Below are 14,355 nucleotides of genomic sequence, written 5' to 3'. Positions count from 1 at the left end.
AGAAAGGAAACTATAGGCCAATTAGTCTGATCTCAGTGGTTGGGAAACTGTTGGAGTCGATTATTAAGAATGAAATCTCAGGGTACTTGAAGACACATGATAAAATAAGACATAGTCAGCATGGTTTCCTCAAGGGAAAATATTACCTGACAAATTTATTGGAATTCTTTGAAGAAGTAAAAACCAAGATAGACAAAGGAGAATCAATTGATGTTGTGTACTTGGATTTTCAGAAGGCCTTTGAAAACGCGCCACACATGTGTCTGCTTACCAAGGTACAAGCCCATGGTATTGCAGAAAAGATTTGAGCATGGATCAAGCAGTGGCTGATTGGCAGGAGGTAAAGAATGGGTATAAGAGGAGCCTTTTCTGACTGGGTGCCAATGACTAGTGGTGGTGCCCGGGAGTCTGTGTTGGGACCAATTCCTTTTACGTTACAGTATATGTCAATGATTTGGATAATAGAATTGATGGCATTGTTGAAAAGTTTACAGATGATATGAAGATAGATGGAGGGACGGGTAGTTTTGATGAAGTAGAGAAGAACTTAGACAGATTAGGAGAATGGGAAAAAAATGTCAGATGGAATACAGTGTCGGGAAGTGTATGGTCATGCACTTTGATAGCAGAAATGAAAGGGCTAACTATTTTCTAAATGGAGAGAAAATACTAAAAAACTGAGGTGCAATGGGACTTGGGAGTCTTTGTGCAGGATTTCCTAAAGATAAATTTGCAGCTTGAGTCTGTGATGAGGAAGGCAAGGCAAATACCATGTTAGCATTCATTTCACAATAACTAGAACATAAAAGCAAAGATGTAATGTTGAAACATTATAAAGAACAGGTGAGGCCTCACTTGGAGTATTGTGAGCAGGTTTCGGCTCCTTATTAGATTAGATTCAACTTTATTGTCATTGTGCCGAGTACAGATACAAAGCCAATGAAATGCAATTAGCATCTGACCAGAAGTGCACAAGAATGGTATTATTTACAAAATAACTGCAAATAAAAAGTAAATGCTACAGCATACAAATATAAATGAGACAGTCCAATATGGGTGCAATACTGCTTAGCGGTGTGATGTGAGGTTCAGCAGGGTCACAGCCTCAGGGAAGAAGCTCTTCCTGTGCCTGCTGGTGCAGGAGCGGAGGCTCCTGTAGCACCTACCGGACGGGAGGAGAGTAAAAAGTCCTTGGTTAGGGTGAGATGCATCCTTGATAATGCTTTTCACCCTGCCCAGGCAGCGTTTATGGTAGATGTTCTCAATGGTGGGCAATTGGGTGCTGATAATCCACTGGGCAGTTTTCACCACCCACTGGAGTGCTTTGCGGTCCGATACGGGACAATTGCCAGACCACACTGAGAGGCAGTTGATGAGTATGCTCTCAGTGGCACAGTGGTAAAAGTCCGTCAGTATCCTGGGACAGAGGTGAGCTTTCTTGATGCTCTGCAGGAAATAAAGGTGCTGTTGCGTCTTTTTGACCAGGATGGAGGAGTTCAGGGACCAGGTAAGATCATCGGAAATGTGGACGCCAAGAAATTTGAAACTTGATACACGCTCCACTACAGCTCCGTTGATGTAGATGGGGACATGAGTGTGGCTCCTAGCGTGCCTGAAGTCCACAATAATCTCCTTGGTCCTCTGGGTGTTAGGGGCCAGGTTGTTATCGGCTGGACCTTGTCCCTGTAGGCTGTCTCGTCATCCTCTCTGATCAGGCCAACCACCATCTTAGAAAGGATGTGCTGAAGCTGGAGAGGGTTCAAAGGAGATTCACAAAAATGATTCCAGGATTGATTGGCTTGTCAAAAGAAGAGCATTTGGTGGGTTGGGGCCTGTGTTCACTAGAATTCAGAAGATTGAAACGTATCGAGTGGTGAAAGGCCTTGATAGAGTGGATGTGAGAGGATGTTTCCTATGGTGGGAGAGTCTAAGAGCAGAGGGCACAGCCTCAGAATAGAGGGGTGTCCTTTTTGAATGAAGGTGAGGAGGAATTTCATTAGCTAGATAGTGGTGAATCTGTGGAATTCTTTGCCACAGGCAGCTGTGGAGGCCAAGCCTTCTTAGAACTGTCCGTGGTGTGCAGACAACTGTGTGTGCATCACCTGGGAATCTTCCCAGCACCTTGTGGAATTTTCTATTCATCCTGTCATGTCAGTGCTCAGGTAAGTTTTGGATTCCAGAGTTCTTTGGATTTTGGAATTTTGGATAAGAGGTATGCAACTTGTACTTGTCAGAGCAAGAGTGCATTGAAGACTCACTGGACTGTTTCCAGGACACAGTCAGTTTTGACAAATGGGAGAAGATCTTACTGAAAGTCAAAAAATTCAATCAGAGCTCAACGACATGTGTGGATGCAGGTAGATGCTCCCCTAGGGTGGGGTGGGGATTCTGGGACCATTAAAGTCTCAGAAGAAGAGCTAGTCCACTGAGGACTGAGATGAGAAAGTTCTTCTCTCAGAAGTTGGTGATTCTGTAGAATTCTGTACCTCGAAGGTGTGTAGAGGCTTAGGATGTGGTGTTCTCCCTGCTAAGGGTACCAAACTGGAAAAACTATTAGAATCAGAATCAGGTTTAATATTACTGGCATGTCATGAAATTTGTTGTTTTGTAGCAGCAGTAGCTTGCAATACATAATAATAATAAACTATAGATTACAATAAGTATATATAATTATTTTTAGAAGTACAAAAAGAGAGGCAAAAAGAGAAGTACAAAAATCTGATGGCAGAAGGGGAGAAGCTGTTCCTAAAGCATTGAGTGTGTGTCTTCAGGCTCCTATACCTCCACCTTGATGGTTTTAATGAGAAGCGGGCATGTCTTAGATGATGACGGCCCTTAATGATGGATGCCCTCTGTTAAAAGCATTGGCTTTTGAAGGTGCCCGTAATGCTGGGGAGGTTAATGCCCATGATGGAGCTGGCTAAGTTTACAATTTTCTGCAGCTTTTTCCAGTCCTGTGCAGAGGCCACTCCACACCAGACCGTGATGAAGCCAGTTAGAATGTTTTCCATGGTACATCTGTAGAAATATGCATGCGTCTTCGGTGACATACCAACTCTCCTCAAACTCCTAATGAAATATAGCTTCTTCGTAATTGCATCAATATGTTGGGCCCAGGATAAATCTTCAGAGATGGTGATATCCAGGAACTTGAAACTGTTCACTGTTTCCACTGCTGATCCTTTGATGAGGACTGGTGTATGTTCCCTTGATTTCCCCTTCCGGAAGTCGACAGTCATTTCTTGGTCTTACTGATGTTCAGTGCAAGGTTGTTGTTGGGAGATCACTCAACCAGCTGATCCATCTTCCTCCTGTACAGCTCTTTGTCACCATCCAAACTTCTGCCAACAATAGTTGTGTAGTCAGCAGTTCTATAGATGGCGTTTGAGCTGTGCCTAGCCACTCAGTTGTGGGCTTAGAGAGAGTAGAGCAATTGGTTAAGCATGCACCCTTAAGGTGCACCAGTGTCTATTGTAAGCGAAGAGGAGATGTTATTTAATAGACAATAGACAATGGACAACAGGTGCAGGAATAGGCCATTTGACCCTTCGAGCCAGCACCACCATTCACTGATCATCCACAATCAGTATCCAGTTCCTGCCTTATCCCCATAACCTTTGATTCCACTATCTTTAAGAGTTCTATCCATCTCTTTCTTGAAAGCATCCAGAGACTTGGCCTCCACAGCCTTCTGGGGCAGAGCATTCCACATATCCACCACTCTCTGGGTAAAAAAGTTTTTCCTCAACTCTGTTCTAAATGGCCTACCCCTTATTCTTAAATGGTGGCCTCTGGTTCTGGACTCACCCATCAGCGGGAACATGCTTCCTGCCTCCGGCGTGTCCAATCCCTTAATAATCCTATATGTTTCAATCAGATCCCCTCTCATCCTTCTAAATTCCAGTGTATACAAGCCCAGTCGCTCCAATCGTTCAACATATGACAGTCCCGCCATCCCGGGAATTAACCTTGTGAACCTACGCTGCACTCCCCAAATAGCAAGAATGTCCTTCCTCAAATTTGGAGACCAAAACTGCACACAATACTCCAGGTGTGGTCTCACCAGGGCCCTGTACAGCTGCAGAAGGACCTCTTTGCTCTTATACTCAATTCCCCTTGTTATGAAGGCCAGCATGCCATTAGCTTTCTTCACTGCCTGCTGTACCTACATGCTTGCTTTCAATGACTGATGTACAAGAACACCTAGATCTCGTTGTACTTCCCCTTTTCCTAACTTGACTCCATTTAGATAATAATCTGCCTTCCTGTTCTTACCACCAAAGTGGATAACCTCACATTTATCCACATTAAACTGCATCTGCCATGCATCCGCCCACTCACCCAGCCTGTCCAAGTCACCCTGCATTCTCATACATCCTCCTCACACTTCACATTGCCACCCAGCTTTGTGTCATTGGCAAATTTGCTAATGTTACTTTTAATTCCCTCATCTAAATCATTAATATATATTGTAAATAGCTGTGCTCCCAGCACTGAACCCTGCGGTACCCCACTGGTCACCGCCTGCCATTCCGAAAGGGACCCGTTAATCACTACTCTTTGTTTCCTGTCAGCCAGCCAATTTTCAATCCATGTCAGTACTCTGCCTCCAGTACCATGTGCCCTAATTTTGCCCACTAATCTCCTATGTGGGACTTTATCAAAGGCTTTCTGAAAGTCCAGGTACACTGCACCTACTGGCTCTCCCTTGTCCATTTTCATAGTTACATCCTCAAAAAGTTCCAGAAGATTAGTCAAGCACAATTTCCCCTTCATAAATCCATGCTGACTCGGACCGATCCTGTTACTGCTATCCAAATGTGTCATAATTTCAACTTTTATAATTGACTCCAGCGTCAGGCTAACCAGTCTATAATTCCCTGTTTTCTCTCTCCCTCCTTTCTTGAAAAGTGGGACAACATTACCCACCCTCCAATCCACAGGAACTGATCCTGAATCTATAGAACATTGGAAAATGATTACCAATGCGTCCACGATTTCTAAAGCCAGCTCCTTAAGTACCCTGGGATGCAGACCATCAGGTCCCGGGGACTTATCAGCCTTCAGACCCAACAGTCTATCCAACACCATTTCCTGCCTAATATAAATTTCCTTCAGTTCATCCATTACCCTAGGTCCTTTGGCCACTCTTACATCTGGGAGATTGTTTGTGTCTTCCCTAGTGAAGACAGATCCAAAGTTCCTGTTCAACTCTTCTGCCATTTCCTTGTTCCCCATAATAAATTCACTCGTTTCTGTCTTCAAGGGCCTAGTTTTGGTCTTATCTATTTTTTTTCTTTTCACATACCTAAAGAAGCTTTTACTATCCTCCTTTATATTCTTGGCTAGTTTACCTTCGTACCTCATATTTTCTCCACGTATTGCCTTTTTGGTTATCTTCTGTTGCTCTTTAAAAGTTTCCCAATCCACTGGCTTCCCACTCATCTTTGCTATGTTATACTTCTTCTCTTTTACTTTTATACTGTCCTTTACTTCCCTTGTCAGCCACGGCCTCCCCTTACTCCCCTTAGGGTCTTTCTTACACTTTGGAATGAACTGATCCTGCACCTTCTGCATTATTCCCAGAAATACCTGCCACTGTTGTTCCACTGTCATCCCTGCTAGGGTATTGTTCCATTGAACTTTGACCAGCTCCTCCCTCATGGCTCCATAGTTCCCTTTGTTCAACTGTTATACTGACACTTCCGATTTTCCCTTCTCCCTCTCAGTTCGTAGATTGAAACATCATATTATGGTCACTACCTCCTAATGGCTCCTTTACCTCGAGGTCCCTGATCAAATCCGGTTCATTGCACCACACTATATCTAGAATTGTGTTCTCTGTGGTAGGCTCCAGTACAAGCCGTTCTAAGAATCCATCTCGGAGGGACTCCACAAACTCCCTTTCTTGGGGTCCAGTACCAACCTGATTCTTCCAGTCTACCTGCATGTTGAAATCCCCCATAACAACTGTAGCATTACCTTAGTGACATGCCAATTTTAACTCTTGATTCAACTTACACCCTACATCCAGACTACTGTTTGGGGGCCTGTAGATAACTCCTATTAGGGTCTTTATACCCTTAGAATTTCTCAGTTCTATCCATACTGACTCTACGTCTCCTGATTCTATGTCCCCCCTCGCAAGGGACTGAATATCATTCCTCACCAATAAAGCCACCCCACCCCCTCTGCTCATCAGTCTGTCCTTTCGATAGGACGTATAACCTTGAATATTCATTTCCCAGGCCCTGTCCACTTGAAGCCGTGTCTCTGTTATTCCCACCACATCATACTTACCAATTTCCAACTGTGCCTCAAGCCCATCCAATTTATTTCTTATACTCCGTGCATTCATATATAATACTTTTAATTCATTACTCCCCTCACCTTTCCAATCTGTACTGACTGTGGATTCCCGGTGAGGAAGTCAAACATTCAGTTGCTGTCCCAAGTTCTGGAGCTTATTGATTAGAACTAAGAGTCTGATTTTGTTGAACATTGAGCTGTAATCAATAAACAGCAGCCTAACATAGGCAGTACTATTGTCTAGGTGGTCCTAGACCAAGTGAAGTTGCATTCCCTGTAGACCTTTTGTGGCAATAGGCAAACTGCAGTGGGTCTAGTCCGTGCTGAGAGTGTCTAGTCATTTTAAACATGACCAGCCTCTCAAAGCACTTCATCACAGTGCCGCTGGGCGATAGTCATTGAGGCAAGTCATCCTGCTCTCGTGGGCACTGGTATGCTTGTCTCCCTTATGAAGCTGATTGCAGCAGTGAGAGACTGAAGATGTACTTGAAAATTCTCAGAAGTTAGTTGGTACAGGTTTTCAGAGCCCTACCAGGTAAACCATCAGGGCCTGATGCCTTGCGAGGGTTCTGATGTTGGCTTCCAAGACAGTGATCACAGGATCACCAGATGCTGCAGGGATTTACACAGGGGTAGTTTTATTCTCACTTTCAAAGCATGCAGAAAAGGCATTGAGCTCATCTGGGAGTGAAGCACCTCAGCCATTCATAATGTTAGATTTTGCTTTGTAGGAAGTAATGGCCTGCAAACCACACCAGAGCTGATGTGCATGCAACTCCATCTTTAATTTCAATTGGAATTGTTTTTGAATTGAATTAAATTGACCTTATTTCTTTCATCCTTCACATACACGAGGAGTAAAAATCTTAATGTTACATTTTCGTCTAAATGTGCAATGCGCTATTTATTGTAATTTGTAATAAACAGTATGTACAACAGGACAGTCAATATTACATAGAAATACAATTGTATCAGCATGAATTAATCAGCCTGATGGCCTGGTGGAAGAAGCGGTCCCAGAGCCCAGCTTTTATGCTGCAGTACCATTTCACATGGATGGTAGCAGCTGGAACAGTTTGTGGTTGGGGTGACTTGGGTCCCGAATGATCCTTTGTGCTCTTTTTACACACCTGTCTCTGTAAATGTCTTGAATAGTGGGAATTCACATCTACAGATGCCCTGGGCTGTCCGCACCACTCTCTGCAGAGTCCTGCGATTGAGGGAAGTACAGTTCCCATAACAGGCAGTGACGCAGCCAGTCAAGATGCTCTCAATTGTGCCCCTGTAGAAATTCCGTAGGATTTGGGGACTCACACCAAACTCCTTCCACCATCTGAGGTGAAGGAGGCATTGTACATAGCCAGTATGTACAGACCACGCGAGATTCTCAGTGATGTGTATGCCGAGGAACTTACAGCTGTTCACCCTTTCAACCCCCGATCCACTGATGTCAATAGGAGTTAGCCTATCTCCATTCCTCCTGTAGTCCACAACCAGCTCCTTTGCTCATACATAGCCTTCTGCAGGAAAGCCACAGAACTAGCTTTCAGCAGACTACAAATCTCCACATTCATCCACGGCTTCTGGTTTGGATGAATAATTTAAAACTGACAAGACAAGGGATGGGACCAATTGAAGAAAAAATATAAACATTTGCTCGTGGATTGAATGAATACCATTTACTTAAGTTTACATGCCCCTTCATCTACATTAATCATATATCAATACCGAATGCATTTGGCAGCTGGGACCTTAAAAGATTGCAGGTTCATCACATACTCCAAACAAGATCAATGCAGAAATTCCGGATAAGACATCAAAGGAATATATGTAAAATTATGAAATATCCTTCAGCCCATTTTGGTTTTGTTGTTTAACATATGTACTACTGTAAATTCTCATGATGGTGATATTTTCTCACTACTAGATACAACATGTAGCAATAAATTACTCTACAAAAGTAAGAAAAATGTGTTAGATGATGTCATTTTCTTTGTTTCCTATCTGTTGATTTATCACAAAAGTAGCAGGGAGAATGGCCTTCAGCAGAGTATTGCAACCATGTCTATTCCAGTTACAAGCTGGTGTAACCTGAACATAAAGTCCAGGCTAAAGGTTAGGTCTTCGCAAAGCCAGGTCCATTCATGGTTGTAATGGAGACCAAGTTTGTAAATTTTGTGCGTTGTAATATCCACATTAGAAAGAAGAAATCTGACAGGAAAGTGCCCTGCTGATCTTCTTTATTTTACATTGAACTAAGTTTAATTACTTTTATTATGTTTAGATCTGGTACAATTCCCAAGGATGAATTGGCAATGCTCCTAGTGATATGGCACTAGCAGCATTGCTAGTGAAATTCCTCAGTGTTATTATTTTAAAGGGTCTGTCCTGGGTCTAGCACATACGTGCCATTATGAAGAAAGCATGGCAGTGCCTCTAGTTTGCAAATATTCGGCATGTCAGCTAAACTTTTCACAAACTTCTATAGATATGTGGTGAAGAGTATACCGACTGGCTGCATCACGGTCTGGTACGAAAACACCAATGCCCTTGAGTGGAAAAGCCTACAAAAAGTAGTTGATACAGTGTAGTCGATCATGAATAAAGCCCTCCCCACCATTGAGCACATCTACACAGAGCGCTGTTGCAGGAAAGTAGCTTCCGCGACCCACGCCATGCTCTCTTATCGCTGCTGCCATCAGGAAGAAGGTGCAGGAGCCTCAGGACCCAAACGACCAGGTTCTGGAACAGTTATTACCCCTCAGTCATCAGGCTCTTAATCCAGAGTGGATAGCTTCACTCAACTTCACTCACCCCATCACTCAACTATTCCCTATAGATTCACTTTCAAGGACATTTTGTCTCATGTTCTCAATATTTATTGCTTATTGGTTTATTATTAGTACTATTATTATTATTTCATTGTTTTATTCCTTTGTGGTTTTGCACAGCTTGTTATCTTCTATAGATTAGTTGTTTATCCATCTTGCCGAGTGCAGTATTTCATTGATTCTATTGTGTTTCTTATATGTATTGTGAATGCCTACAAAAAATGAGTCACATGGTTGTATATGGTGACATATATGTACTTTGATAATAAATTTACTTTGAACATGGTATCCAAGGTGACAAAACAATACAATCAGCTGTATAACACAGGGGCACCATGCTGATGAAAAACAAGCACTATGTAGTACATTGAAGCCTATGCCTTTGTACATTGAGTTATAACTTTTGTCCTTAAACTATGTAATTATAATCTCAAATAAAACAGAAAATGTTGGAAACACTCAGCAGGTCTGCCAGCAACTGTGGAAGGAGAAACAGTTAATGATAAGGCTGAGGGAATGTCATAAGCAAAAGCCGAAAAAATTGGGAAGATTCAGAGGTGAGTTAAAGCTCAGAAAATGCCCAACTCCTGAGAATCAGGATACTTATATCTCAGGTTCAGCATGGGTAGACATAAGGTAGAAATAACCTTAAAGTGTGGCAGAGGAAGTATTAAAATATCAATCAGAAAAGTACGAGCAAAGACTTGCGACTCACAGTGGAAGATAGTGATAACATGAACAATAAGGAGCATGCTCACCTGAGCTTGAACTTGAGCAAAAAGTACTCTATAAAGAGCAAATTTATTCCCTGCATTCTGCTCCGCGTTGAGTTTACGAAGTGTGAAATCCACAGCAGCTGAAACACCTGGATCATTACAACTAATAATCTGGGCGTCGCGATCTTCAACTCGCACAGGTTCTGATACTGCATCAATGTTTAGGAGTTGAATGGTGAAGAGTGCAATGCAAAACAGCTTCATAGTGAGTAAGGGATGTGCAGAACACACTGCCTCCAACCGCTAGCAGAAAGTGAAAGGAATCAGTGTGTTAAACTCTCTGTTGTCTGCGGCCTATATAAGTAAATAGGAAACGCAGTGAACCAAGATTTTAGTAAACACTTGAAGTTGCTTTTGCAACATTATTGTATGTTTACTTTACAAAATTTATCAAACATTAGATATCAGTGTAACCTCAAGATAACAAACAAATGTTTCGACATCTCTGCGCTTCTGTCTCCTCACCTCATGACACCATAACCCAAATGACATTGAGGTTTACCATTGATAATCAAAGTTGTGTAAGGTGCAGTGCAAGTGACAAACAGGCGAGGAATATTTCAACCTTGCATTTTAGTATCACAGTTTTTTACAATTCATATATATTCCACATTGCTATTCAGTCGAATGAATAGACTTAAGGATAACAACAAGATGATTCCCATATAGCATATTCAGATTTTAAGCGACAGAATAAGAACACATATGAATGAAGTGATGGGGGTGGGGGGTGATAATTTACATATACTCTACAAGCTACAAAAATCTTGAACCAGCTGATTCCAAAATACTGTCAAAAACAGTGAATATTTCTGATTTCAAAACCATTTATTAAAAACTATTTAACCATTTTATACTGTATTTAAACAAATTACTTCACAAAATTTGTAAAGAAAACGTAAGTATTTAAAAGCAATCTTTTTATTAAAACATGTTAATTATAGTCATAGTCATAGTCATACTTTATTGAGCCCGGGGGAAATTGTTGTTCATTACAGTTGCACCACTGTAACGATGCTTCACAACCAATTGTCCCATTGAAAATGATTAGAGAAATAATCCCTGTGCTTTTCCAGGATTGAGCAGAAAGCTTTTACAAGTTTTTACTGTGAGTGGCAGAACTTGTCACAGCTTGTCACACTTGTGCTGGAGCCTGGTGTTACCTGTCGAGCGTACTGCGAAAGAATTCTGCATGCAACTTCAGGATTTGGAAATTGCAAAATTGCTGACATTTGCATATCTTCCTATTACTTAAATAAATAAAGAACCTCAGAAATGAACCAGTGTTGTGGGAGTATGAGAAACGGAGTGACAGGGCAGATAGTAGAGTGGTTATGGGGAAAGATGTTGTTAAGCCTTCATGCAAAGACAGGAATTGAAATGTTGAGCATAGTGGGAACAATATTCTAAGTTGCATCCATTTCAATGCAAGGAGTATTGTAGATAGGAGGTGGATGAGCTTAGAGCATGGATCAGCACATGAAATTATGATATCATAACCATTAGTTGTAGGACGGGTATGATTGGCAACTCAGTGTTCCAGGATTCTATTGTTTTAGACATGGCAGGATACTTGGTAATGTGGAGGAGCAGAGGGATCTGGGGGTACATGTCCACAGATCCCTGAAAGTTGCCTCACAGGTGGATAGGGTAGTTAAGAAAGCTTATGGGGTGTTAGCTTTCATAAGTTGAGGGATAGTGTTTAAGAGTCACGATGTAATGATGCAGCTCTGTAAAACTCTGGTTCAGCCACACTTGGAGTACTGTGTCCAGTTCTGGTCGCCTCACTATAGGAAGGATGTGGAAGCATTGGAAAGGGTACAGAGGAGATTTACCAGGATGCTGCCTGGTTTAGAGAGTATGGAATGTGATCAGAGATTAAGGGAACTAGGGCTTTACTCTTTGGAGAGAAGGAGGATGAGAGGAGATATGATAGAGGTGTACAAGATAATAAGAGGAATAGATAGAGTGTATAGCCAGTGCCTCTTCCCCAGGGCACCACTGCTCAATACAAGAGGACGTGGCTTTAAGGTAAGGGGTGGGAAGTTCAAGGGGGATACTAGAGGAAGGTTTTTTACTCAGAGTGTGGTTGGTGCGTGGAATGCACTGCCTGAGTCAGTGGTGGAGGCAGATACACTAGTGAAGTTTAAGAGACTACTAGACAGATATATGGAGGAATTTAAGGTGGGGGCTTATATGGGAGGCAGGGTTTGAGGGTCGGCACAACTTTGTGGGCTGAAGGGCCTGTACTGTGCTGTACTATTCTATGTTCTATAACAGAGTGGAAGGAATTAAAAGGGGGCGAATGGCATTACTAGTCAGAGAAAATGTCATGACAGTGCTGAGACAGGACAGACTAGAGAACTCATCTACTGAGGCTATATCGGTGAAACTGAGAAATAAGAAAGAGATCACCATGTTAATGGGATTATATTATAGATCACCAAGTAGGCAGTGGTATTCAGAGGAACAAATCTGTAGCAAGAAACTTAAGGTTGTGATAGTAGGTGATTTTGACTTTCCACACATTGACTGGGACTCCCATATGGTGAAATGGCTGGATGGGAAAGAGTTTGTGTAATATGTTCAGAAAAATTTCCTAAATTAATATGCAGAGGTTCTGACTAGAGAAAGTGTGATAACTAAGGAGAAGGATAGGGTTAACTATGTGTTACATTTCTTCAGATGCATAAAGTGTAAAAGAGAGGCGAGAGTGGATATCAGACCACTGGAAAATGATGCGGGAGAGGTAGTAATGGGAGACAACAAATTTGTGGACGAACAGAATAAGTATTTTGCATGAGTCTTCACTGTGGAAGACTCTAGCAGTATGGTGGAAGTTCCAGGTGTCAGGAGGCATGAAGTTCTTGGGAAACTGAAAGGTCTAAAGGTAAGTAGATAAATCACCTGACTAAATGGTGTACACCCCGGAGTTCTAAGAGAGGTGGTTGAAGAGATCGTAAAGGAACCAATAATGATCTTTCAAGAATCACTAGGTTTACAGTATAAGCAGCATGGTAGTGTAGAAGTTTGTTGTAAGTTACAAAACACTAATATGATGTAGAGATGTCCTGAGAATTGGCAGAAGTTCAATTCAGAAAATATTTCATTAGTTGGAGGACTAAGTTCAAGAGCCATGAGGTAATGTTGCACCTCTGTAAGACTCTAGTTAGACCACACTTGGAGTATCGAGTTCAGTTCTGGTTACCTCATTTTGGGAAGGATATGGATTCCTTAGGGAGGGTGCTAGGAGATTTACTAGGATGCTGCCTGGATTAAAGGATATGTCTTACGAAGAAAGTTTGAACAAACTAGGGCTTTTCTCTTAGGAGGGAAGAAGAAAGAGAGGCAACTTGATAGAGGTGTATAAGATGATGAGGCATAGATATAATGGACTGCAGCATCTTTTTTCTAGCACAGTCGTGCCTGATATGAGAAGGCATACTTTTAAGGTGATTGGAAGAAAATATCGGGGGATATCAGAGGTACTTAACACAGAAAATGGAAAGTGCATGGAATATGCGGTGGGGGTTGTTCCTAGAGGCAGAAATATTAGGTACATTTAAGAGATTCTTAAAATGGCACACGATTGAAAGAAAATTGAAGGGCTATGTTGAAGGAAAGTTTAGATTGATCTTGAAGTAGAGTAAAGGGTCAACACTACATTATGGGCTGAAGGCCTGTACTCTTCTGTACTGTTCTATGTTCAAAGTTCAAAGTAAACTTATAGCAAATATGTGTATGTTACCATATACTATCTTGAGATTCATTTTCTTACAGGCATTTACAGGAAAAAATTAATAAAATATAATTTTATCAAAAAGTATACATAAACAGACAAAGACTGACAAATACCAGTGGACAAAGTGACAATCCATGCAAATAAATGTAACACTGAGAACATAAGTTGTAAAGCGTCCAAGAAGATACGTAGATAGGTCATAGAATCAGTTCAGAGTAGTGGCGAAAAAAGTTATCCACACTGGTTCAGGAACCTGGTGGTTATAGGGTAATAACTGTCCTGAATCTGGTGGTGTGGAGAAGATATGCCACTTTCTTGTTGTGGTGCTCCACGCAAATATATTCAATGGTGGGGAAGTTTTCACCTGTGATGAACTGTGCTGTACCTACCACCTTCTGTACCCTTTTCTCTTCCTGGGCATTGGTGTTTCCACACCAGAACATGATTCAACCAGTTGGGATCCTATCCATTGTGCACCTATAGAAATTTGTCACAGTTTTTGCTGACATCCCAAATCTATGCAAACTTCTAGGAAGTAGAGGCACTGTTGTGGTTTCTTTGTGATGACACTTAAGTGCTAGTCCCAGGACAGATCTTCTGATATGTTAGCACCATGGCATTTAAAGCTACTGACGCTCTCCGTTCGCTTCCCCGATTGAGGACTGGCGCATGGATCTCCAGCTTCTTCCTCCTCTAG

At 41.9% G+C, this 14,355-nt stretch overlaps 1 protein-coding gene across 1 annotated transcript in view; it reads right to left on the bottom strand.

Annotated features, from left to right (window-relative positions):
* The window catches only part of kng1 (kininogen 1), a 40,561-nt gene extending 30,360 nt beyond the window's left edge, over window positions 1-10,201 (bottom strand). The window contains exon 1 of the mRNA XM_063045546.1: window positions 9,899-10,201. Coding sequence (XP_062901616.1) covers window positions 9,899-10,120 — 222 coding nt within the window. The 5' untranslated portion in view covers window positions 10,121-10,201. The remainder of the gene's footprint in view (window positions 1-9,898) is intronic.
* Between the last annotated feature and the right edge of the window lie 4,154 nt (window positions 10,202-14,355).

This window comes from Mobula hypostoma, chromosome 4 (genome assembly GCF_963921235.1).
Source record: "Mobula hypostoma chromosome 4, sMobHyp1.1, whole genome shotgun sequence".
Classification (NCBI taxonomy): domain Eukaryota; kingdom Metazoa; phylum Chordata; class Chondrichthyes; order Myliobatiformes; family Myliobatidae; genus Mobula; species Mobula hypostoma.
Note: the sequence above shows the minus strand (reverse complement) of the source record. Positions and strands in the feature narration are given on the sequence as shown.